At 43.7% G+C, this 26,872-nt stretch overlaps 1 protein-coding gene across 1 annotated transcript in view; it reads left to right on the top strand.

The window, feature by feature from the left end:
* The first annotated feature begins 322 nt into the window (after positions 1 to 322).
* The window catches only part of TMEM131L (transmembrane 131 like), a 146,676-nt gene continuing 120,126 nt past the window's right edge, over positions 323 to 26,872 (top strand). Inside the window, exons 1-3 of the mRNA XM_007671809.3 lie at positions 323 to 473; positions 1,205 to 1,275; positions 8,602 to 8,645. Of these exons, the coding sequence (XP_007669999.2) occupies positions 350 to 473; positions 1,205 to 1,275; positions 8,602 to 8,645 (239 nt within the window). The 5' untranslated portion in view covers positions 323 to 349. The remainder of the gene's footprint in view (positions 474 to 1,204; positions 1,276 to 8,601; positions 8,646 to 26,872) is intronic.

The raw sequence follows: 26,872 nt of genomic DNA, 5'->3' as shown, positions 1-26,872 counted from the left end.
AATACCAACATTATTAACAAATGCCATTACGTAAGGCGGGCAGGGATGGTCTCTAGGTGCTGCCGAATTGTCCATTCCCAGCGCTCAGTGCAATGCTCTGCACCTCGTAAGCGCTCGGTAAAGAGGATGGAGTGAATGAATGAATGCAACCCTCCTCCTCCCTATCGCTGCCGCACAGGCGCGCAGGGCGGAGGAGCCCGGGGGAGGCGCCGGGGGCGGGAGCAGCGGCGCAGGCAGCGACCGGCGACGCCTCGCAGTGCACTGCAGCGCACTGCAGCGCACTGCAGCGCCGGCAGTCCTCGGCCCAGCCCAGCAGCAGCAGCAGCCAGCAGCAGGCAGCAGCAGCAGCATGGCGGGGCTCCGACACCCGCAGCCGGGCAGCCACTGCCGCGCGGCCACGGCCGTCAACCTCCTCCTCGGCGTCTTCCACGTCCTCTTGCCCTGCTTTCGCCCCGGAGAGGCGCAGGGACAAGGTCAGCGCCGTTTGGGGTTTCTCTTTCTTTTGCTCTGCGGGCGGTGTGCATGTGCGGGGGTTTGCATATGCGGGGGTGTGCATGTGCAGGGGTGTGCATGTGCGGGCCTTTTTTTGCCCCCCCCCCCCCCCCAGAAGGAGGTAAAATCGGGGGCGGCCACCAGCCGGGAAGGGCTTCCCAACCTCCTGGAGAGAAGCCGGGAGTGGAAAATGCCCCAGGAGGAGCCTCCTTTGGCCGCCGCCGCCTCCTCCGCCTCCTCCGCTTTGTGCCCGCAGGGCGCCGAGCGAACGGGCCTCGGCCTCCCACCCCGCTTTGTGTGTTCCCCCCCCCCCCCACCCGGAATGGTTCCCGGCCCTCCCTCCCCCATTGGGACAGATCTCTGGGACCACCAGAATCCCTTTTTTCCCCCCTCCGAAACGCCATCAAACCCCCCTCGGCTGAGCTTTTCTCTCCCCCCCCCCCCACGCTGTCACCCCACGGGGGCCTCGTCTCCCTCTTCGCCTTTCCGTATCAGAAACTTCTCCCCCTATGAATCCGGTGTTGTGTTTTTGTCTGTATGTGAAATATTCCTCCTTCTCAGTGAGTGGGAGCCCCCTTCCCAGTCCCCTTTACCGCCCTTAAAAGTTGGGGGAGAGCTAGGGGGTGGAGAGCCGATGCCTCTTCTCCAACTAAAAACGAGTATTGTTGTTGTTTTTATTTTCCCTCCCCCTCGCCTTTTGGTGCCCGTCTAGCTATCGAGCCGCTGCCCAACGTGGTGGAGTTGTGGCAAGCCGAAGAAGGGGAACTCCTGCTGGCCACCCAGGTGAGGAGGAGAAAGTGACAGGGTTTTTTGTGGAGGTGGGGAGGGGTGTGTCTCGGTGTGTGAATGGAGAGGCCTAGGCGGCCGCCCCCTGCGCCTTCCTCGCCAGTGTCAATTTGCAAGGCAAATAGATGGTGTGCCCGGTTCAGAACACCTGGCATCGAGGGTGGCTTTCTCCCTCCCCACTCCCCTCCCCTGGCACACGGCTCAGACAGTTGCATCCACCTCAAATCCAGGCTTGTGCAACCGTGGAGCCACCAGAGCCTCCCCTCATGGTGAGGAGAGGAAAATGGTGCCACTCGAGCAGATATCTTCCCCTTTGGGAGTCCCCCAGCTCCACCGAATGCAGCAGGAGACACTGCCTTTTGGATGACACTGCGGTCTGGGAAGGAGCAGATCCTTTAGGCTTCCTGAGAGCACATGGTGGGGAAGATGCCATATTCTCCCATGAATGTCGAGCTGCTTCAGGTTGAAATTTTGTATGGCAGACTCAACATCCTAATATCCCTGGATCATTTCCAGAGGTCTCCAGCAGCTCGAGTACACCCACTTACAAACTTGATTTTCAGGTTTTCGTTATATGGTGATATAATGTATGCAGTTGGAGAAAATAATTGCTAGCGTTTTATATGGATCTGTCAGGTAATTGTGAAACTTCTGTGCTGGTTTGATTTTTAACTTTTGCTAATTCTATTTTGATCGCAAATGTACATATTGAGAGAAACATTTTCAGCCATCTTTGTTCCATGATCATTCGGATGAAAAATATACTTTTCTCCACATGTATTTCTCCCATGTTTCTATCAAGGTCCATATTCAGACCCCCCCCTTTTTTTAAAAGAAACTTGGTTTTTCACAGTGGTGGTAATTTACCCCATACAGTAAAATATTTATATTCCTCTCTATCTGGCTTGATTTGCAAAAAAAATTCAGATTAGTCATGCAGGGGAGAAATTGGATTGTAAAATGTTTGCACTTTTTCTTCAGACAAGTGTGTATTGTAGACTCTGAGGCATATGTTCATTTTTCTCTAATCTGTTCTAGCCATAGTTCTGAGAAGAGCTTTCCTAGGCATTTAAACACTGGGCCTTTAAATGAGGAGACCCATTCTCTTGGGAGCCCCCCCTCCCTTTATTCTGGATGATGAAAGAATTACTTCTATTTTTTAAACTAAGTCTCTGAGTTGGTTTCACATCAGAGCTGACATGTCATAAAGGAACTAAGTTGTAGCCTCATATGGAGTATAGTTTGCAGTTATGTTCCCTGACCTGAGGTGAGAAAGTGTGGCTATAAAGCTTAATTTTTCTTGTAATTTTTGGTCTTAAAGGCAGCGTTTTTTTTTTATTTTTTAATTTTGAAAGACCAGATTTAGGGATTGTTTGTGCCTGCCACAGGGCACGTGTTTCTTTTGAAGAGAGTTTTTCCATATGAATCCGGTTGGGCCCAGAACTGCGTTGGCCTTGCAGAACCAATGTGACACACCAGTGGGGATTGTGCCATATCGACAAGATCAGTGTTTTTGGTTCATGTCACTGCTAATCCTCGTTCCCAGCTTGTCCAGGAACGCTTTTGTGAAATCGACTGCCTGTGTGGTGTTTGATAGGACAGACTCCATCAGCCGTATTCCTCTGTCTTTTTGGGGGGCCTGTAGTTTGGTTACAGAGCCCAGGCAGGACAAAGGGTCTAGGGAGAAAGAGTCCTTAGCACCCCCAGGGTGCCACTATCATTCAGGCAGAGTGTTGGGCCAATCCAGCCTGCTCCAGGAAGTGTGGCCAAGTGAAAGGAGCACAGGCCTGGTAGTCAGAGGACTTGGTTCCACTTGCCTGCTGTGGGTGACCTTAAGCAAGTCATTTAACTTCTCTATGCCTCAGTTTCCTTATGTGTAAAATGGGGATCTGTTTCTGTTCTTCCCCCGTAGTCAGTTGTATTTATTGAGCGCTTACTGTGTGAAGAACATTGTACTAAGTGCTTGGGGGAGCACAATGTAACAAACTGATTCATTCCCTGCCCACAATGAGCATTCAGTCTAGAGGATGGTGAACCTCTTGTGGGACAGAGACTGTCTGGTCTAATAATAATAATTATGGTACTTGTAAAGTGCTTACTATGTGCCAAGCACTGTTCTAAGCACTGGGGTAGATACAAGTCAGTGAGGTTGGACGCATTCCCTCTCCCACATGGGGCTCAAACTCTTAATCCCCATTGTACAGATGAAATAATCTAGGCCTAGAGAAGTTAAGTGACTTGCCTTAGGTCACACAGCGGACAAGTGAAAGAATCGGTATTAGAACCCAGGTCCTTCTGACCTGCTCTATGCACTAAACCATGCTGCTTCCTGTGGCCTGATTATCTTGAATCTATCTACCCCAGTGCTTTTCACCATGCTTGGCATATAGTACGTGCTTAATGAATATCATTATTATTATTATTAAGACTAAAGCATCTTCTGACCCAACCTGTTTGGCCCTACATATTAAATCGAAAAAATCAGTTAATATTAAATTCCCCTCCCCCCCCTTTCTGTTGGGTGTTTTGGGGCCCCTTAAACATAGGCTGATTTTGTGAAATCTTTGGAACCTATGATTAGATTTGCTCATCAGACAAAAGTGATCATTATGGAACATTTTGAAGCTTAAAAAATGAGTTGTATGAAAGTGAAATTGCTAGCATTTGTCAGTAACATTTTCAAGTAAAAACCTATCCGGTCACTATTCAGGTGGCTTTATAGTGTTCTGGCTAGAGGAGCAAAAAACCCCGCCATGTGTGACTGCTGAAATGGGGTGACTCTTCTGCAGTGATGTACTTTTGTGTTTTCATGTCTGTAAATTAGAGGAACTTCAAAAATGTATGCCTGCACTAAAATATCAGCAGAATTCAATGGTTTATGTATGTTAGCATACCGTATCTGCTTCGTATATTTTTGCAGATTCCACATTTTAGTGTAAATGGTTATATTTCTGTTTTATTTTTTGTACTATATGTTGAGGGAGAATTTCTAAGATGGATTTTGAACCCATGATATGGCAGTGCTATGCTTGTGGCAGAAGAAGGAATGATATTCAGTGCCAATAAAAAAGCAATGCTGACAAATATTTGCTTACCCTAATTATTTACATAAGCTTGCCTATTTGGGAAATGATTTCTCTGAGTGAGAAATTGAATTTTTTTAATGTGTCTATATATCCTTAAGTGATCAGATTCATTTCAAATTGTAACCTTGATCAATTGAGTCTTTGTAAAGAAAAAGTAGGAGTAATGGTCAGGTATCTGGATCCTAGCCGTGAGTTTAGGGAAAGTGAAATTGCAAGCATATGTGTGAAACCTTGTTCACAGAATAGTGAGAAGTAGATTCCTTCTTTTGACAAAGTTGCGAAGGCAAAATGCCATGGTACTACCCTGAGCTGTGGAAATACACAGATTAGTGACTGTGAGCCCGTTGTGGACAGGAATTGTCTGTATGTGTTGCTGAATTATACTGTCCAAGTGCTTGGTACAGTGCTCTGCACACAGTAAGTGCTCAATAAATATGATTGAATGAATAAATGTTTTTAAAGAACGTTTTTAGAATGTTAAGCATAGGTAAGACTTTTTTTCTCCCCCACTGACCCTTAGAAGAGAGGTGGCAGGAAGTTCTTAGCTAATACTTTCTCTTTCTAATTTTCCTGCTCATACCCTTCATTTTATTTTTCAGAAATAGTTTTGCGTGAATGTAATGATGAGATTTTAGCCACCTTCCTAACTACCCCAAGCATAGTGAGGCAGTGCAAGCCTTCTCATAAATAATATTATTTAGTAAAGTTTGAGTACTCCCAGGGAGTGTAGGACTGTGTGATGTTGTGGGGGAGGAGGAGGGTGAGAGGTACATGTTAAAAAAAAAAAAAAAATTGATGTGTACAATATTTCTCCTCTTCCTTCCTAAATCCTCCGCTCTGCAGTGTGGCCTAGTGGAAAGATCACGGGCCTGGGAGTCAGGAGACCTGGATTTTAATCCCAGATGTGCCATTCGCTTGCTGGGTGACCTTGGGCAAGTCATTTAACTTCTCCATGCCTCATTTACCTCATCTGCCATTTGGGGAGTAAATCCTCTCCCTTCAAATTTAGACTGTGAACCCCAGGCGGGGACAGGGTTTGTGTCCAACCTGGTAAACTTGTATCTACTCCAGTGCTTAGAACAGTGCTTGCAGCGGAGTAAATAAGTAAAAAAACCAAAAAAAACAAAAAAAACCCCAACTTTCCCATCGTAGTTGACAACACCACTGTCTTTCCAGTCTTCCACCTTGATGCTGTCCTTGACTCCTCCTTGCATCCAGTTTGTCACCAGATCCTGGTGGTTTTTTCTGCTCGTTATTTCTAGCATTTGACCTTCCTCTATCCAAATGGCCCCCATGCTGGTCTAGGTATTTGTCATATCCCTGATTGACAACTGCAACAATCTGTTTACTGGCTTCAGCCACGGTCCTCTCCAGTCCAGCCTTCATTCTGCTGTCCAGATTATTTTTGTAAAAAAGGCATTCTATCTGCACCTCCAGTGTTACCCATTCCTTTCTGTATCAGGCAGAGATTCCTAATCATTGGCTTTAAAACACTCAAACAACTTGCTTCCTCCCAATTATCCACACTCTTCTCCCACCATGACCTAACTTGCACTCTTTATTCCTCTCAAGCTAACCTACTCGCTCCGGCCTACTCTCATCTCTCCTGCTGTTGATGTCTCGCTCACCTCCTCCCTTCTGCTTAGAACTCTCTCTCCCTTTCATATCCAACAGACCACAGCTCAATCCATCTTCAAAGCCCCTTTGAATCAGATTTCCTCCGGGAGGCCTTTTACTTTCTGCTATCTGTAATTTAAGTGACTGTCTCTCCCTTTAGATTGTAGGATCTTTGAGGGCAGGGATCATGTATGCAAATTCTGTTGTATTCTCCCAAGTGCTTAGTACAGAGCTGTGCTGAGTAAATGGAGTTAATCATTCTTAAGGAGTTTACAGTCTAATGGGTGAGGGAGAATAGCAAACATGAACAAAGATCCATTAACCACATTAATTGCAAGAATGAGTTGAGAAGCTGCTGTATGTGACTTGTGCTGATGATTTGGAGAAAGGGTGGGGATGGGAAAACTGGGAGAAGTTCCTGCTTGAGTATTCAGCAGGATATATATTTGCGCAGTATATTGCGCAAATTTTTAACAAGAGGAGGGAGGTTGTCCCGTGTATAGAGGTTGTCTTGGGTCAAGACTCGAAGATGAGAAGAGAGTCAAATATAAGAGGGCTCCAGGAAGGCAGGTTTGGTTGGGAAAGATGGTGAGGCCTGGGGAATGCTGAGGGATGAATGGGACAACTGATGGCAAAACTTTGCAGGTAACAGTCAGAAACTAGAATTTGTCATGGAAGATGACAGAGAGCCAAGGGAAGTAGTGGAGTGACATGTGGCAGCCATAGGTTTGGGAGATGATTTTAGTTTGCAGGCGTCAAGCCATGAATCTGCCATGGTCTGCGAAATCACTTTAGAGGGGTGGCTGGATGGACAGCAGCTGGCGAGGGTTGGAATAGGGGGAAAACACAGGAGCGGTAAAGAGACTAGGGGTGTTGGAGTCTTGGATTTCCCTGCCACTTGTCTGCTGTTTGACCTTGGGCTAATCACCTCACTTCTCTGTGCCTGTTACTTCATCTATAAAATGGGGATTGAGACTGTGAGCCCCACGTGAGACAGGGATTCTATCCAACCCAATTTGCTTGTATCTACCCCAGCGTTTAGTACAAAGCCTAGCACATAGTAAGCGCTGACTGAGTCCTATAACTTAATAAGTACCATAATTATTATTATGACCCTGTTCAACTGGAGCATGACTTTCAAAGTGTTCTGTTCCTATCCTTGTCTTCAAAATCGTCATCAGTGTTGAAGACGTAGGCAGGGCCACTGCCTCGAACTTTCAAGAATATGGTACGTGTGGCCTGGTGTTCTGTTGCTGCTTTCCGGCCCTGTTTTTGAAAGGGCGGGTTCTAGGGACAAGGAGGTATTTCTCGGTAGTTCAGTCAGCCTTTTATTACTGAGACTGAGATTATGGGTTCTGTGAAGAATCACGTTCCAGCGAGGGATCCTGAGGGTTCATTTGGTCCATGCCCCTGCCTCCAGAACAGAGATTGGTTCCTTGCCAGAGGTGCATAGTTGTGATTTAAAGCTGGAGCCCTCCTGTCCTGGGTTGAAGTGGCAGGGTTCAGCTCTGACTTTAGCTGTGTTCATGTTCAGTCTCTCTTTTCCCCCACTTTTATTTCTTTCCAAAGCTGATGAGCAGGAACTGAAATGGATAGAAAATGAAACTGTACTGGTAACACTTTGCTGAACCTAGCATTTTTTGGCTCACAACTTGCTGTGTTTTCCTTTAGGATAGAGAAGGAGGAGCAATGTGACAAGTACCGTGCTACACACTGGGGTTGATTGAGTAGAGTCAGATCCGACGCAGTCTTTGTCCCACATGGGGTTCACAGTCTAAAGGGGAGGGAGAGCAGATGTGAGTGCCCATTTTGCAGACTAGGAAACTGAGTAACAGGGAATTTAAATGAGTTGCCGAAGGTCACACTGCAGGTAAGTGGAAGAGCCAGGATTAGAACACAGGTCTCGTGATTCTGAGTCTTGAGTTCTATCCACTTGGCCATGCTGCCTCTCAAGCTCCTGGAAATCTCAAGGAAGAAAATTCCTCTCTGGCATAAGAATGCTAACAGAGACACGAAGTCTAAAAGACAACTCATGAATATGTGCAGTGATGTTAGGAGGAAAACCACCAAAACCTGTATTGATTTGGAATTTCCATGGACATGGTGCTGGTGGTAGCCAATGTATTTAGCAAGCTTCTGTTAAAGTCCTATTCCTTATTGGTGAAACGGTTGTAGTCATAATGAAGGTCTATGTGGCAGTTTTTAGGTGAACTCTCAAGTACGGTTTATGCTGTTGGTAAATTTCAACGGATTTTATTGTTAGAACTGGTGATTTAAAATGACCAAGAAAATACATTTTGGGGATTCCAGAAAAAAGGGGGAAATCTTTATGTTGGAATTTTATTGATTATGGGACAGCAGATTGAGAATCAGGATCCTAAAGTAGTTGTGAAGTAAAATTCACCCCTAGCTGTTGGCTAGGTTGAGTTGATTACTTAAGCAAGCAGAATTTTTGTGTGCAGTGGATCCATTTAAGGCATCATTTAACAATCTGTGGCTTTTTACTAGTGAGTCATTAAAAGTACATCAGCCTTGGTGGGATTTAAAGAAGTGTGTTTCTGTTGAACACTCTGTTCTCCTTTTGAAATACCTCATAAAAAGTATTTTCTTTGTTCAATAGGCTGATTCAGAGGAGGATGTGGAGGACCATCCGCAAGAGGCAAGGTAAGCAAAATCAACCACCTGGGGAATCTCGAGGCCCGTCTCATTTACTGGTTCTCTTGTCCATTTTATATTCTGTTTGAAATCAGACTATGTAGTATTCTGAACATTCGTTTCATTTATAATCTCTTTTCCTGGTATTAGTGTCACGACTTCTGTAACAGTTAACGTTGCCTTACATTTTAGCAAGAAAGCTTTAAGAGTAGCTTAGGCTACAGGAAAATTTTGGTTTGCTACTGGAGATGGTAAATGTAGATCATGCATTTGGGCCAGAAGTAGGGTTATTTAGGAGAGAAGAAGCAAGGGTTAAGGTTAAGAAATGCATCTATGTGCCATTCCATTATGTCTGGTTGTTTAGCTGTTGTGGGTGTAGATTCCTAGAAGAACAAAATAATGGTATCCTCCCAGGTATTGACAATCTTGTATCTTAAAAATGAGTATGATTTGCTGATTTCATTTAAACACACAAAATAATATTCCTGGTAAGTTGATCTGAGACCTATGGCATTTCTAATAAAGTCATCTTATTTAAAAGAAGAGGATATATCTGTAACAAATTCCTGATATTCAATTTCTGTATTCAAATTAAGATTGGTTTATGTTCTTACTAATATATGTAATTTTCCCCTGTCTAAATAAGTATTATTTTCAGTACCATTAAGTTATTCATATCACAAACTTAAAGAGATAGACAAATGTAATTGTGTTTTGTACAGACTTCAATTTTTCACTGGGGAAATTGATACTTAAGTTATGCTCAGAAAATATATCCCCCTGGGTATCCGTTGTGTGTCTGTTTTGGAGGTGAGGTAAACCTTATCTCTCCCAAACTACAGCATTAAAAAAAAATTGGTTCCAATTTATCCCAGGTAATCCTTGGAGAAAATACTTCTAGATTATTCCACTACTAGTTTTTCTTCACTCAGTCCTTTGCCATTAGTTGCTCTTTCTCTCTTTTTTTTGTTTTTACCAGCAAACAGCATGCAGACGTTATGCCTCCAAGTTTGGCAAAGAGTGGATTGGTGCATATTGTTTCTTCCAAAAAATTCCATTCATTGCTAGTATTATTCTTTTAGCTTAGGGCTTTGGGCTGGGAGAAAAGATTTTTCTTGCCTCTCATTTTACAGTCCCTTTGGTCCTTACTCTAGTCAGGATGGAGTCTTTCCTTCTGAAGGCCAAAAGCATAACCTGGGATGATTGAGGGAGGATTCAACAGACCCTGACTTGTTTCCATTTTCCTAAATGACAGATCTGCTAGTTTCAAAAAATGATTTTTGCAGCAGTGCAAACTAGTCTCTGACTTAATCGTTGTGGTCCGGATAACATTTCCAGATTCATAAGCCAGGCACCCTTGAAAATTCATATTGCTTTTCAATTCCCAGTTTAAACTTATTCTTTTGCTATGTACATAGCAAATATTAGTGCAGTCAATTTAGCCATAATATTGGGATTTTGTTCCTGAAGAACCTCGCATTCATGAAATTTCACATAGTACTACTTGTACTGGGCCTTATAAAACCATTTCTTCCATCATACGTTGTATCCACACGTACACATTTTATCCAAATATACACCTTTTTGGAAAAATTCATTCACTCATTTATTGAGCGCTTACTGTGTGCAGAGCACTGTACTAAGCACGTGGAGAGTACAATTTGGCAACAAATATGTTCCCTGATTCTACAACAGCATTCTATCCAAAATGTGTCATGAAAACCCCTACTGCGACAGCACTATCTGTCCTTTAAAAGAATTTGTTCACAGTCCCGAACATATTGCGTCATTTGTTTGTGGTTATGATCTTTTTTTTTTTTTAAACTCTGAGACTTTGCTTTATACTAAAGCTGGACATAAAAGCCATTTAGAAACAATCGTCTGGCACAGGAAAGCATCTTTGTAGAGCATGTTACTTCAGTGGACGTATGGTCCAAGAGAGAATATAGTGAGAAAATTGTAATTTTTTTTTTAATCCCACAGACCCCACATTCAGACCAATCAGGTTCTCTGTCTTGGTTTAGGAGAGTAGGTTAGGAGTCAGGGGAGAGACGGTTCTGACTAGGTTAGACCAGGCCTGGAGCACCCCCAGATCAACTCTGTTGAGACTGGTTCTGAAGGTCCATTTCCCTCCTTAGGGAAGACCCAGAGTGGCCCCGGGGGCGGTCCTGAATCCCAAATCTTGAAACTCTCTGTTGCTCCAGGATGCTGTGGACCGGAAAGGTCTTTGTTGACTCTGTGGCTTTCCCGGGCTTTTCCAGACCAGGCCAGAGCCCTCCCTTGTTTTCCTGGCCCAAGGTGTTCATACAGTACCCCCTAGAGAAGAAGGGGTCAGGTCACAGAGCCAAAGGCAGTTTCCTTCGCAACAGTCTCTTGCTTGTCATCCCTTGTTCTTCCCCTTGTTTTGACCAATTTCCTCCTGTTGCAGCTGAATACATTGCCTCTTGTCTGGTGGCTGCTTGTGTTTTCTCCTTCCAGTGCTTTTATTCTTTCAGTCATGTGGCCTTCAGGATTACTTTCCTTGGCAGATACACCTTCAGTTTTCCTCCACCGAATGGCAGAATTCTGTAGCCTCTTATAGCATTTACTTGCAGGATCTCATATCGGTTGCTCTAGGTTATTTTCCTGGATTTTTTTTCTTTTTGGGTAGGGGGAAGTTCCTGAACTGATTACCATGATTGCATGTTCTGAAGATGGTGGGTCTGTGTTTCTGGTTGAAGCATTGAAATGCGAAGTTTGAGAGGTTTTTCTTTTTTTTTTTAAACCCCCAGCCTCTCTCTTGGGCATTCTCAAATATCACTAGCAATCTGTTCCTTTTGCTGGGAAAGCAAGACTGCTGTTGGGATTCAGTAACGAGAGTAGATGAAAAGTGACTTTAGCTCTTGCTAAGGCTCCAGCATGCTCTGGGAAGCATGTTGGGTAATTGCTCTATTCACATGCATTCCATAAGCTTTTTATTTATATTTTCTGGGAATGTGAATTCAAAAGCGGCACTAAACTTTTGAGGACTGCTAGTATTATTTAACTAGAGTATTAATACTGCATGATAGTACTAATAAACTCCTGTTAAAAAATGCAAAAAAACTCAAGTGCTATTTATAGATTTTTCCAACCTGCAAAATACAGTAGTGTTATTTCTTTTCCATTTCTCCCCCCAGCATCCTCCAACACACATACATTAACCAGTTACCCTTATGCCCAGAGAGGCTTAGAAAAAGGACACTTGTTTCTGTTTAGTAACAGAAGAGGTACTGGGCTAGTTCTGCTGGATCTGCTTAATAAAATGTTAGAAATTTCTGAAAGAATGTTAGAGAAACCACTGTTGTTAGATGTGAGAGAGAGAGACTGAGACGGAGATTTAAAATAACAAAGGTGCCTTGAAATGTAATTTCCTTTCTGGTAACTGGGGGCTCTTGCAGCAGATTTGGGAATTGAGAGCTTCTCACTACTGTCTTGTAGAAACTTAAAGTTAATAACTTGAACCATCAAGGGCTTCCTTATGTAATGTCATCTGTGTCTTTCAAAGTTAATACAATTTATATTGATCCCAAAACCTACCTTTCTGCTATTTGTACCTCACTCATTATGGACAGTGACATCTTTTCACATGTTTGTAATCTACACCCAAATGTGCATTATTTAAATAAAAAAGCTTGGTTTTAATGAAGCTATGGTTTTCTTTTTGGTGAAAATTTTATTAATATAATACTTGCATTTAAAAAATGCTTCACGAATATTGCAACTTTATTAAAATAACATTAGCAGTCTTCAATTTTTTGCCAGTCCTCATCTCCACAGGATGCACCCACAGGATGCGTTTGAAAACAGTGAGCATCAGTAGTAACTTGAAGAAAGAATGCAGGGAGTTTTCTTTTCATTAAAAATTTGACCTGCCTACAGGCTTGACTTCTTAAGATTCTTGGGTTCTTTTTCCAGTACTAGATTTTACTATTGAATCAGTAGTTAACTTAGCAATTTCAAAAGGCTTTTTAATAGTGACATGCTAATGCCCGATGAAGAGTTAATTTTAAGGCTCTAATAAATATTACTTCAGTATTCTTGCCAGTGAACTTAAAGCGAATATTCTACTCACTATCTAGAGGGGTGTGCCCCGGCTCGGAATAGTTTTTGTGGGTCGTGCATTCATTCATTCATTCGTTCAGTTGTATTTATTGAGCACTTACTGTGTGCAAAGCATTTTACTAAGCACTTGGAGAGTACAATACAACAATAAATAGATGCATTCCCTGCCCACAGTGAGCTTACAGTCTGGAGCCTGGGAGACAGACATCAATACAAATAAATTACAGAAATGTACATAAGTGCTGTGGGGCTGGGAGGGGGAAAGAGCAAAGGGAGCAAGTCAGGGCAGTGCAGAAGGGAGTAGGAGATGAGGAAATAGGGGGCTTAGTCTGGGAAGGCCTCTTGGAGATGTGCCTTCAATAAGGCTTTGAAGCAGGAGGGAGGGGAGAGTAACTGGATTTGAGGAGGGTGGGCATCCCGGGCCAAAGGCAGGACATGGGCTAGGGGTTGGCTGCAAGACAGGCGAGATCAAAGCACAGTGAGAAGGTTAGCATGAGATTGAGGCACATTGAGAAAGGTAGCACTGGAGGAGCGAAGTGTGTGGGCTGGTTGTAGAAGGAGAGAAGCGTGAGGTAGGAGGGGGCAAGGTGGTGGAGTGCTTTAAAGCCAATGGTGAGTACTTTTTGTTTGAGGTGATGGATGGTCAACCACTGGAGTTCTTTGAGGAGTGGAGTGACATGTCGTGAACGTTTTTATAGAAACATGATCTGGACAGCAGAGCGGAGTATGGACTGGAGGTGGGGAGAAACAGGAGCCTGGGAGATCAGCAAGGAGGCTGATGCAGTAATCCAGGCGAGATAGCGTGTGTAAAGTCATCGACTACGTGGAAGATGGAACTTTACCTAAAACTCTTGTCTTTAATACTTGCCTTGAATTGCTTCGCGGCAAACCTCCTGAAATAATTTGAAGTAATTTATTCCTTTGTCATTTTGTGTGTTTTTTCGAAAAGGCAAACATTGGCACACTGGATTTTAATGCTAGTTTCTTTCTAGATTGAGTTTGACTGGGGTATTGCCTGGTAGGTTTTTGACTTGCTAGGTTGCTAAACACTGAAGTCTTGGGAAATTGGTTCTTTTTCTTCCGTTGGACATGAATTAAGGAAAGATCTGTGCACTACTCAGGAAGGTAGAAACAGTTCCATTCGGGTAAGGAGACAGATGACATATGTCAGAGTTCAACGGTTGGGCCGAGACTAGACCCAAATATAGGTTCATAAAGACCACTCTTGTATTAATCAGCTCCTCTCAGCAAGATATCCAGAATTATGGTACCCTCCCCTAGAATGCCTCCTCTTAGGAGGTCGAATAGTAGGAGGATCAGTAGATAATGAAAAGTTCCCAAAGTACAGGGAGAGACATGTGTTCCCTCTGAAGCAATGCCTGGGGGAGGAGCAGTGACCATTATACATGGCTCTAGAGGGCAGGCATTGTTTAGAATTTCAAGATACAGGGAAGCAGTCTTTCCCAAAAGAGTGCTCCACTGGGCATCATACTGTGTGGTTAATGGATTCTTCTGGGGCTTAAATCTAATTTTAGATGCTGTCATCAGAACACTATGACAGAATTTTCTGTTAACTTGTAGAAGGGGCCCTAATGATACTCTTTACCTTGCCCCTATCTTGTGTTCAGGTTTCTCCTTTTTTTCTGGTTGGAGGAATGCAAGAAATAGGAAGATGCAAATGTTTATCAAGGATAGGAGGAGAAACCATCAGAAAGAAGAAAGTGATTTTTTGTCAGGCAGTCATATTCATTGAGCGATTACCGTATGCAGAGCACTCTACTAAGCGTTTGGGATAGTACAGTATTTATCCTACCTACTAATAGGTGGTCCTTGTCCTTTATATTCAGTTTGGAATGGGTGATTTGGTTTGAGCAGTCAGTATCCCTTTGCACACTTTTGAGTCTTTAACTCTCTAAGATAAATTTAGGATAAAGAAGTTGCCCAGAGATGAGAAACATTGGGACTAGTCCTGGGAGAGGTGAAGTGGTGGATTCTCCTTCCTTGGAGGTATTTTTTTGGTTAACGTTAGCCAGATTGAGATGATTCAGGGCAGTATTGCCTAGTGGAAGGAATATAAGTCTGAGAGTCAGGCGACTTGGATTCTAGTCCTGATTCCCCCACTTGCCTGCCTCGTGACCCTGGGCAAGTCACTCCTTCAGTTTCTGCATCTGTAAAATAGGGATGACATACTTGTTCTCCCTCCCACTCAGCCTGTGAGCCCCATGTGGGAGAGAGATTGGGTCCAATTTGATGACGTTCCATCTACCCCAACTACCGAGAGGTTCAGTGCTTGGCACATAGTAAGAGCTTAACAGATATCACAATATTATTAGTCCTGTGATGGTAGTTTTGCACACCTCTCTGCTCCGTTAACACTCCACTCCACCGCATCCTATCCCCACCCCAACCTGTCCCTCCGCTCGTGGGAGACCAGGTGTAGAGTTGACAAAGCACTCCCCCCAGTGTGGCCTAGTGGAAAGAGTACGGGCCTGGGAGTCAGAGAATGTTGGTTCTAATCCCTGTCCTGCCACGGCTGTTGTGTGACCTTGGGCAAGTAACTTCAGTTCTTGTTACCTCAGTTACCTCATCTGTAAAATGGGGATTAAGACCGCTAGTCCCTTGTGAGACAGGGACTGTGTCCCACCTGATTACCTTGTATCTACCCCAGCACTCAGAACATAGAACAGTGCTTTGCACTTAGTAAGCACTTAAGAATTACCATTATTATTATTATTATTAACAGTACTTGGAACATAGTAAGCATTTAACAAATACTATAATTATTATTATTACCTGTGCCTTAGACCACACTAGGCTGACCTGGGGAACTGATTCGCTAACTAAAGCCATTGAAAATCCACTGATCTCAGCAACAATAGGTGTGCCGTTTTCTCCCGAATTAAAGACATCCTGCTTTGCAGGATAATGGACAAGTAGTTGGGGTCCAGAGCCAAGCCTATCTATGCAAATGCTGTTTAACAAAAGTCTGAAATTACTAAATATACTTGGCCAATGTGGTTATCCCCAGCTATTCACATATTTCAGGCCTCTCTAGGAATGATCATTAATGAGTGATTTATCCACTGTGTTCTAGGGAGAAGGTTTTTCATTTAGTCTCACCTTACTTTTGAGTGTTTGCTCATCATTAGTGTCACCAAACTTAGTTCCTTTTAACTGCTTTTTGCATGTATAATAAGAGGTTCTGTATCGTTGCAAGACATTTACATTATTTTTTTAAGAAATGTATGCCAGGGAAAGGAAATAAATATTAGGAAGTAAATTCTAGCCCATGGGTCTTATCCTCATAAGCAGCAGTTATTATTTGAGGTTCTGTTCGGCACAACATCATATTAAATTTACCCTGCTGGCCTTGAAACAGTATATTCAAGGTGGGAGACTGTCACTATCTCCTGGGGAACGGCATCCTGAACTCTGAAGTTTTAAAATGGCTTCTCAGGGAAAATTCCCTGAGTGACATCGTGGCTGGAATATTGGTTTGAAAGTCAGAAGAACTAAATCCTATTCCTGCTTCTGCCACTCCTACTGACAGTTTCTTTTTTCCACCTCACAGGGATTGCCTCTTTTAATGAGCTGCTAGCCTATTGCTCCTGTTTCCTCAAAGGGGCAAAAATATATGTTCAGGCATGTTCGCTTCAGTGTATTAATTCAGATGCTTCCCTTGGCCCTCCAGGCAAATTTCATGCAACTCTAAATTAGGGCAGAATCCCTTCTGGGTTGCCCGTTCGTTGATGACCCTAGCTCCAGCGGGAGGTCCTCCAACTGCCAAAACCTCTGCTGCCAACAGATGGCTTTTGGAATTCTGGACAGGAGCTGTTTTTATTTTTAAGCGCGCGTGTGAGAGAGTGTGTGTGTGCATGTGTGTGTGTGTATGCGCGCGCGCTTGTCTGTGCCAGGACCTGCCTTATGCTGCCTCATTAATATAGATGGTAAGCTGTTAGGGATGGTTTCTTTTTCTTTTTAATTTCTGGAATAATTGTTGTTGTCCTGAGGCAAACGATCAAACGACTTAGTCACCAAATAAAATCATATGGATGTGACTAGAATTCAAACAAATGAAACTTTAAGCCACTGGGCTGGTTTAATTTTTTGAAAATAAAATTGTCTTTTAAAAACCAGTGCTTGTACCAAGCGAAACAGGGCCAGTGGGTATATTCACCCCCCAGTGAGGTTCGGAGGCGTACGTTCTGTGCCATTCACTTTCAGTCCTTAAGGTTTCCTAAAGCTGGTCTGCTTTTGTGTGTTTCTGAGTTGGCTAATGCTTAAAATCAGAAGGTTAGCTTTCCTGCTCCCTAGCCCAGAACCTTTGTAGACAGACTGCCCAGCTTTAGTGACATGAATAGCCTGCAGTCCCCTAGGTGCCACAGTGCTGCATGTGTGTGGGTTTAAGTACTTCAACAAGCTCCGTCTTCAGATGACTGGGTGTTCAGTCATTTGATTTTCTTTTAAGTTAAACAGCAGATGTGTGTTATTGGGAAGCTTTGCCTCCAGTTCGGACATTGGTTATGGTTGGCCTGCCATGTGAATATTCAATAGTATTTATTGAGCGCTTACTATGTGCAGAGCACTGTACTAAGCGCTTGGGATGAACAAGTCGGCAACAGATGGAGACAGTCCCTGCCGTTTGACGGGCTTACAGTCTAATCGGTGAATATTGAGGTGATTCCATATCCACTTTTCGAGTAATTAAATTCTACTCAGTAATTTGGGTGGAAAACGTCAGACGAGGCGAAGTTAGCACTTGTTCTGTTCGTTTCTCAATTCTTTCATCTTTTAATCCATCTGTGGCTGTAAGTTCAAAATTAACCCCAATTTAAAAAAAGTTTTAGAAGGAGCGTAGAGAAACTCACATCTTGATCTATGCTGCCATTCTCTCTACTGCCGACAGGCATTTTTCTGTAATTGTGCTAGTAGGGCCACGTCTTTTGAATTTTGAAAAATTAAGGCATACCATAACAACTCTAAGCCCCCACGAGGAGCCTTAATGATTGTCTCAAGGGGTGCGGGTGACAGGGAATGGAGGTGCCAGATGCCGATTTTTGCAGAAGAGGGTGTGCCCAGGGCATAGAACGATGTGGACTTTGCTCTCTAAAGCTTGACATTCTAAAAGAGATAAGAAATACATTCATATATTGACATAAAGCTTCTTGTGGGCAGGGAAAATGCTTCTAACTCTATTGTGTTGTACTCTCACAAGCGCTTAGTAAAGTATACAGTAAATATGATTGAACCCTGGAATAGGTACAATACAGCTGGATCAGATGAGCTTTCTTTTTGGGTGGGAGGAAAAGGGAAAGGACAAGAGGCAGAGGAGGGAAGATGGCTCAAAATAGAAGCTGAGCAGGTGGTTGCCCATCCACCTCCACATCAAACAGAAACCCCGTACCATCAGCTTTAAGGCTCAAAACAGCTCTCTCCCTCCTACCATACCTCATTGATCTACCATCACCCAATCTGCAAACTCTGCTCCTCTAATGCCGATCTACTCCCTGTACTTTGATCTCATCTGCCCACCACCGGCCCCTAGCCCACATCCTCCCCCAGGCCTGGAACTCCTTCCCGCTTCATATCTGACAGTCCATCACTCTCCCCATCTTTAAAACTCCCTGAAAATCACATCTCCAAGAAGCTTTCCCTGACTAAAGCCCTCACTTCCTCTGCCCCCCACCCCAGCATCAACTCTGCACTTGGCTGTGTACTCTTAGGGCAGTTGGATCTATCCTCACCCCAGCCCCACAGCACTTACGTATATATCTTTATACTCTACTGTTTCCACCATCTGTACTTTGTTATAATGTCTGTCTCCCCCTTTAGAATGTAAACGGATTGGGGGCAAGGATTGCATTTATCAACTCTACTGTATTGTATTTTCCTAAGGGCTTAGTACAGATCTCTGCACACAGGAAGTACTCAGTAAATTATACTGATTGAATGTAGCAAAATGGTGAAGGGAAGATTCTGAGCAGAAAAGGTAGAGGAAGAAGAAGCGGCATTTGAGGTAGAATATTTCCTAAATTGTTGATTTGTTCTTTTGCAAGTGAACTGACTGTTCACTTTCTCAGCTCGTGTGGCAGAATTTTAAGGTCAATACCTGGGCAAACCTTGTTTTACCTCTGCCCTTCACCCTGCAGCTCACTACTGATTCTTTCCATGAACCAAGCTGCTTCCCCTGCATTGCTCTGAAAAGCAGTAGGACCAAATTCTCCCACTGCCCAAGAGCCAAAAGTAGGGTCTCTGATTTGAATTATCTATATCACTCAGTCCTCCAGTATTGGTATTTAAGAGTTGATGAACAAGTGCAACAAAGAATAGTCAGAAAGTGTTTTTTGGGCTGCAGTAGCCATAATAATAGAATTAAGTGATTAAGTATAGTGTTAAATGCTGGGCTGAGTATGAGATGATCAGATTGGGCCCAGTCCCTTTCCCTCACTGGAGAATGAAGTCAAAGAAAGAGTGTATCTTAACCCCAGTTTACAGATGAGGAAACAGAGAAGTTAAGTGACGTGCCCAAGGTCACGCAGCAGGCCAGTGGCAGAGCAGTGATTAGAACCCTGGTCTCCTGTCTCCTAGTGCCCTGCACTTTCTGTGATTGTGTTGTGCCACGTGCTCTCAAATTCTGCTTCTGTTTTTCCATTTAACTAAAACAGTGCACCCTAAGTAAAATATATATTCTGTGTGAGAATAAATTAAATCAAAAAAGTTATATTTTACTGTATTCTCTAGACTGTAAACTTGTTGTGGGCAGAGAATGTACCTGCTAACTCGTACTCTCCCAGGCTCTTAGTTCAGTGCTCTGCGCATTGTAAGCTCTCAATAAATGCAATTGATTGATATCTCTTCCTAACTTATAAATTGTGTGTGTGTCTGTGTGTGATTGTATAAGAACTCTAGAAATGTTTAAATGCATCCAAAAAACGGTTATTTTTATTTTTAATTATTTATCCTTTCCCAAACTAGGGAAAAACTTAAGCATCTGAAAAACTGTTATCTCTTAAAATATATACTAGTCCACGATGAGTTATGAATTGTAAAACTAGCTTTTATGAAACTCACATTTTGACATTGCATACTTCTCTTTATATACCATCCTTATAGTATTTTCTGTAATTCTTTGCCTTTAAAGAATTTAATTTGAATGCCCTTCATTTTGAGATAAAAATGAAGTTTGGCTTCAGATCCTCATTAGAATTTTGCACCCCAAGAAATGATGGCATAGTAGCTTGCTTCATTAGCATGATATTCAAGTCACTCTTGTTGTGCTCAAAAAGCTCAGTTTGATAGGGATGTATAGATGCCAAAATATCTAGCTAGGCCAAAATATCTAGCTAGACTCACATAACCACAGGTGCATTGCCTTTTAATCAACCAGAGGTGCTTGGAACTCTCCATCAGTGATACTTACTAAGGGCTTACTCTGTTAAATGAAATGAAGATTCCTGTCTTCAGGAAGCTTTTGGGCTAAGATGGAATGTGGTTGAGGTAAAATGGGTAGGCAAGGGAATGGGAGGAATAAGCCCCAGGGAAGAGGGGCAGCCAGCAAAGTGTAGGGAAGCGGGAGAGTGTGGAACATAATGGAAATTTAATGGTCCTGAAACTGTGTTTATTTCCTTGCAGATGTAATGTTAGTGGGTGGTTTCCATAAGTTGGGGACAGACGCGCAAGAGTATAGGGAGAAGGCAGGAAAGGGAGCAGATAGGAAGAAAGAAGTAAATATACACAAGTGAGACAGATAAAAAGATTTGGACAAATGAGGCACAGAGATAAAGATGTACACATCGTATACAAACACACACATGCGACCACACTCACTCATACTGAACTAGATCTTTCTCCTTGGACAGTAGAAGCGGCAGCTGCGAAAATCATGGCGGGGGAGACAGCGCATCCCCTGCCTCTGCATGCTGAGTGGGCCAGCTCATTGCTCTACTCCAAAGGAGGTGCTGCTGCCGCCGCCCTTGAGAGATCTGGGACTGGGAACTTACTGCAGGCAGAGGGGCTCAGGCTCCTGGAGAGTTGTGGCCTGGAACCCTTTCATTGCTAAGCGAGAAGTGTGGTCCAGGCCATGGCAGATCTGGAGCCTGTGTGCCTTGATTGTGTCTTTCTTCAGCTTTCCTGTTGTACTCTGATGTCCTTTGGTCTGTGGAGAACTTGAGTCAGTCAATCGATTGTATCGATTGAGCGCTTACTCTGTGCAGAGCACTGTTCTGAGCGCTTGGGAGAGTACAGTCTAGCACAGTTAGTAGACACTATCCCTGTCCACAACGTGTTTACAGTCTAGAGGGGGAGATGGACATGAGGATAAATAAATTATGGATATGTACATAAGTGCTGTGTGTCCGAGGAAGGGGTGAATAAGTGGTGCATATCCAAATGTAAAGGCAACAAAGAAGGGAGTGGGAGAAGAGAAATTGAGGGCTTAGTTGTAGAAGACTTCTTGGAGATGTGTTTTTAATAAGGCTTTGAAGGTGGGAAGAGTGGATCATCTGTCGGCTATAAAGAGGGAGGGAGTTGCAGGACGTGGGTGAGAGGTTGGCAGCGAGATAGATGAGATCAAGGTATAGTGAGTAGGTAGTCATTAGAAGAGCAAAGTGTGCCATCTAGGTTGTTGCTGGAAATCGGGGAGGTAAGGTAGGAGGGAGCAAGGCGATTGAGTGCTTTAAGGCTGATGGTAGGAGTTTCTGTTGGATGCTAAGGTGGATGGGCAACCGTTGGAGGTTCTCCAAGAGGAGTGGGAAAACATGAACTAAATGATCTGGGCAGCAGAGTGAAGAGTGGATTGGATGGGGAGAGACAGGATGCAGAGAGGTCAGCAAGGAGGCTGATGCAGCAATCAAGATGGGATAGAATACGTGCTTGGATTCACTTCATGGTAGACTATGAGTTTAGTGTGCCTGAATTAAGAGTTCCTTCAACATGTCTTGAGGTCAGGAGGCCTTTGACTCTGGTAACCTGGGGCAAACTGAATGAATGAAGTGATTACATGGGCATGCTTGGTAGTTGGAATCTATCACCTCTGGCTGCAACCGAGGTGCAGTTTTAGGTGGGACGTAGGGTGAAATGGGCTGAGATTCCTAGTCTTTTCATAATTTCATTCTTTCAATCGTATTTTTTGAGCACTTACTGTTTGCAAGGCACAGTACTAAGAGCTTGGGAGAGGACAATATAACAGCAAACTGACACTTTCCTGCCCACATTGAGCTCACGGTCTAGAGGGGGAGACAGGCATTAATATAAATTGATAAATTATACAGATATATTCATATGTGCTGTGGGGGATGTGAGGGAGGATGAATGAAGGAGCAAGTAAAAGCGGTGCAGAAGGGAGTGGGAGAAGAGGAGGGTTTAGTCAGGGAAGGCTTCTTAGAGGAGATGTGCCTTCAATAAGGCTTTGAAGTGGGGAAGAGCAATTATCTGTCTGATATGAGGAGGGAGGGCATTTCAGGCCAGAGGTAGGATGTGGGCGAGAGGTCGGTGAGGTAGATGAGATGGAGGTACAGTGAGAAGGTTAGCATTAAAGGAATGAAGTGTGTGGGCTGGGTTGTAGTAGGAGAGTAGCGTGATGAGGCAGGAGGGGGCAAAGTGATTAAGTGCTTTAAAGCCAATGGTGAGGAGTTTTTATTTGAAGCAGAGGTGGATGGGCAACCACTAGAGTTTGTTGAGTCTCTTCTCCCCTCAGATATCTACCTGCTCAGAAGTCGTAGATGGCAAAGATTCAAGGGACTGTTCTGTAACCTTTGCTGTGTCTTCCCCTCCCTGGCCTCTCTCTAATTTCTGCTGACACCTCTGGGTGCTGGTAGCCTTGAGATTAGCTTTATCTCCCATTCCCCACAGATCTGGACCAAAAGCCTGACGGTGCAAGTCAGATTTGGAGAAGGCCAAGTCAGTTGAGTCTTAACTACCCATGACTGCTGATGTTGCAGTTTTGTGTCAAGGGGATGGCCATGGCAAAAAAAATCATACTGATGGAATTAAAAGGGAAAGTTTTAGCTTGTGGGAATGTTTACATATGTTTCAAGTTTTTGCGTTTCAAGCAGATTTGGCAGGGGGATGGGGAGAACATTTGCTCCACAGTAGATAATCGGAGTACTCTAGGAATATGTGTTGGTTCTTTCCTTTGTGCCAGTGAGCTACTCCTGAGTGCTCCCCTCCCTTTCAGCCTTCACTGAGTCTTATCCAATCTCTCACCATCAAGACTCTCAAGACCCTTTACTAAAAGATGGGATGGGCAGAGGGAAACCGGAGGATGCTGAGCCCAGTTTTAGTTTTACATGGGAGAAACTGACTCTGTACTTAGACTGTGAGCTGCATGTGAGACAGGGACTGTCTGACCTGTTAATCCTGTGTCTACACCAGTGCTCGGGACAGTACTGGCACATAGTAAGTGCTTAACAAATAGCACTATTATTAATTTCATTTATTATTAGGGGAAAGCCTTAAAATTGGCCTCTGGGGCTTTTCAAACTTGACCGACTTGCGTTGCTGAGCAGTCTGGAAGGGGAGCGGCTTAGCCTTTCCCTTCTGTTTCAGCTTCCTCCTCCTCTTACTTTACATCACTTGGCCACATGATCATTGGGGCTTCCGGAGAAATGTTGGTGTTTGGAACGCCCAGTGTGGGGGAATTGCCTCCTCTGGCCGGCCCAAACACATCTGCTTTGCTGTGATGATGTGGTCATAGCAAGTGTTGGGAAATCATCTCAGGTGGAAGTACATAAGCTGACTTTGGGGACAGCATCGGAGAAAGTGTCACCATTACCATTACCCCACCAGCAACAACTCTCAAGACAGATTTACCTCTGTCTTTCAGATGGGGAAAGCAAGATCTAGGCAGACCCATGATCCCAGACCAAATCCTTGGTTTTTCTAGCAAGTCCTAGTGGTAGTGTGAATAATAATAATAATGGTATGTGCCAGGCACTGTTCTAAGCGCTGGGGTAGGTAAAAGATAATTGGGTTGGACACACTGTATTAAGTGCTTGAGAAAGTACAATACAATGGAGTTGGAATGATCACTGCCCACAAGGAGATTAGAGTCTAGAGGGGGAGGTAGATATTAAAATACAATAAAACAGTCATTAAATTAAAACAGACATTAAAATCAATTACAGATAATGTTATTTTTTAAGAGCTTACTATGTGCAGAGCACTGTTCTAAGCGCTGGGGTAGACACAGGGGAATCAGGTTGTTTTTGTTAATGAATTGTACATCGCCTTGATTCTATTTAGTTGCCATTGTTTTTACGAGATGTTCTTCCCCTTGACGCTGTTTATTGCCATTGTTCTTGTCTGTCCGTCTCCCCCGATTAGACTGTAAGCCCGTCAAACGGCAGGGACTGTCTCTATCTGTTGCCGACTTGTTCATCCCAAGCGCTTAGTACAGTGCTCTGCACATAGTAAGCGCTCAATAAATACTATTGAATGAATGAAAGGTTGTCCCACGTGGGGCTCAGTCTTAATCCCCATTTTACAGATGAAGTAACTGAGGCACAGAGAAGTTAAGTGACTTGCCCACAGTCACACAGCTGACAAGTGGCAGAGCTGGGATTCAAACCTGTGACCCCTGACTCCAAAGCCCGTGCTCTTTCCACTGAGCCACACTTGGGGGAACTCCCTCCCCCTCCATATTTAACACTGTCACTCCCCACCTTCAAGCCTTTTTAAAAAAAAACACATCTGCTCCAGGAGGCCATCCTTGACTAAGCCTAATTTTGTCATCTTCCACTTCCTTCTGCTTCACTTTTGAACTTAGATTTGTATCCTTTATTCATCCCATCCCCACAGTACTTGTGCACATATATGTAATTATATATGTATTAATTTATATTAATGTCTGTCTCCCCCTCTAGACTTTAAGTTCGTTCTGGGCAGGGAATGTGTCCATCAACTCTTATATTGTACTCTCCCAAGCACTTACTACAGTGCTCTGCATACAGTGCTCAATGTATATGATTGGAAATGGCAGAGTATAAGGATATGCACACGGGAATTTCAAGTGGTACAGATTCAAATGCATTGATGACTCAAAAGGGAGAGCAAGTAGGGGAAATGGAAGCTTAATTGGGGAAGGCCTCATGGAACAGATGTGATCGTAGGAGGGCTTTGAAGGTGGGAGAGTGGTGGTGTGTCGGATATGAAGCGAAAGGGAGTTCCAGGCCAGAGGGAGGACATGAGCAGGTGGTCAGAAATGGGATTAGTTGAGATTGAAGTATAGTGAAAAGTAGAGGCAACAGCGCTGAAGAAAATTCTGGGATCCTTTAGAGCATCCTCTTTCAAGATGCTTGTGCTCCTCTCATTGTCCCAGCATTGGGCATCACTAATTAATCATATTCATGTAGCACTTACTGTGTGCAGATTGCTGAACTGAGCACTTGGGAGAGTACAGTATAACAGAGTAGATAGATGTGTTCCCTGCCCACAAAGAGCTCCTATGAGGAATTAAGTTTTTAGGATGTTTTTATTCTTGCCCTTGTGGCTTTCCCTTTCCTCCCTTCCCTCTAATTGTCCCTTCAATCAGTTATCACGGGTTGCCTGTAAACTAAAAATTGGCAGAAACTTAGGAACCAAAGAGTGGCTTAACTATGTGTATGTACATAGTATGCAGCACACTGAGCTAAAGTTAGTTCCAAATTTAGCCAGGTTAGGTCACAGCTTTTAAATAAGGCTTCCTTGGCACCTGAAGCAAAACTATGCAAATCTGACCAGAGGAAGCAGCCCACCATTTCAGTGTTCAAGCCTGGGGTTGCGGCCAAGCCAGAAGTCCCCTGCACAGGTCTAGAATCAACAGAGTGTAACTCCCACTTCTGGGCTGTTTGTTGCTACTGAAACCAGATCTGTGGCCATTGAGTTTGGGTAGCTTCGGACAAATCTGGCTTGCCCTGCCCCCAACTAAGCTTAACTCCAGGGTCTGGGCCGTCAGAGGTGCAGCAAGGTTCCCCCAAGCCACTCTGAACTGGGTTTTCAGAGGCCTAGGAACTTGAGAGCCGGTAGGCCCGGCTGACCAGCCCCAGGCCACTGATATCTTGGCAGTGTGGCCAGAGGAACCTAAATGAAGTGGTTTGTTTTGGTTAAAGCCTCTGAACTCCACAAAGTTCAGAACGGCATAGAGCCCTCCTCCAGCTCAAGTACGAGGTGGTCTGCACTGAGCTTTTTCTTAACGTGTGCTTTTGGTAGGACACTGTTAGGAAATGAGAGTACGTTCTTCTTACCATGCTTATCTGTCTGGATAGAACAACCGATGAAAGAAGCAGATGGCCACATGAGCATGGTGGTATAGGTAGAAGTTACCGCAGTATAGTGGGAATTTTCCTTAAAGCGGAATTCGTCGAGAATGTAGTCCCCACATTGTGGGAGGATTCAGGGTACCTGAAGGTTAGACCTCTGCTTAAGAGGTCTTTTAGTTTAGTTTAGTTGATCTTTAATTCTTGGGAAATTTTTTCTTCCTGTGAATTATTCATGGATTTTATTTTCAGCATTGGGAAAGATGACAAGAAAAAGACATGTAAATTATTTAGTTCACAAGCCTGTTTTTGCTGTGGCATATGTTCATTTGAGAGTATTGTGTCCAGAGAACAAAAAGGGAATCCTGTTAGCTGGGGGAAGATTGATATAGGATAGATATTTAAATGTGGAATTCATATTATCTTTGGAGTGTAGTTGTGTAGGCTACAAAGTAAAGCTTTTATGAAGGCGCTATGCTTGCCGAACAGATTAATTTTTAACATAGTCCCGTTGCTTTCATTTCCACAATTCCTGACTCCTGCATCCTTTTTTTCCCCCATATCTTGTGCCAGAGGTCATTCAATAGTATATATGGAGCACATGCTGTGGGCAAAACACTGTACTAAGAAGCACTGTGGAGAGGTATTTGTCTCCCCTGAGTTGTTCCTCTTGATAAGCGCCTGATGGGTAGGGAGGAACCGTGTTTCTTGATAAGCGCCTGATGGGTAGGGAGGAACCGTGTTTCTTGTTTAAATTTGGTATAGCGCTTATTACAGCATCAGTAAGTGTTTTGTAGTAATTGTTGTTAACAGTGATGGTGTGATTAGGTGGTTATCAGTGCTTCATGCTGCCTGATTTTCCCTCCCCTGGAATTGACTCTTCACTCAAAAAACAGCCTCTTACAGAAAAGTGTGAATGGA

Source organism: Ornithorhynchus anatinus, chromosome 12 (genome assembly GCF_004115215.2).
Source record: "Ornithorhynchus anatinus isolate Pmale09 chromosome 12, mOrnAna1.pri.v4, whole genome shotgun sequence".
NCBI classification, from domain to species: domain Eukaryota; kingdom Metazoa; phylum Chordata; class Mammalia; order Monotremata; family Ornithorhynchidae; genus Ornithorhynchus; species Ornithorhynchus anatinus.
This window is presented reverse-complemented; position numbering and strand designations above follow the sequence as displayed.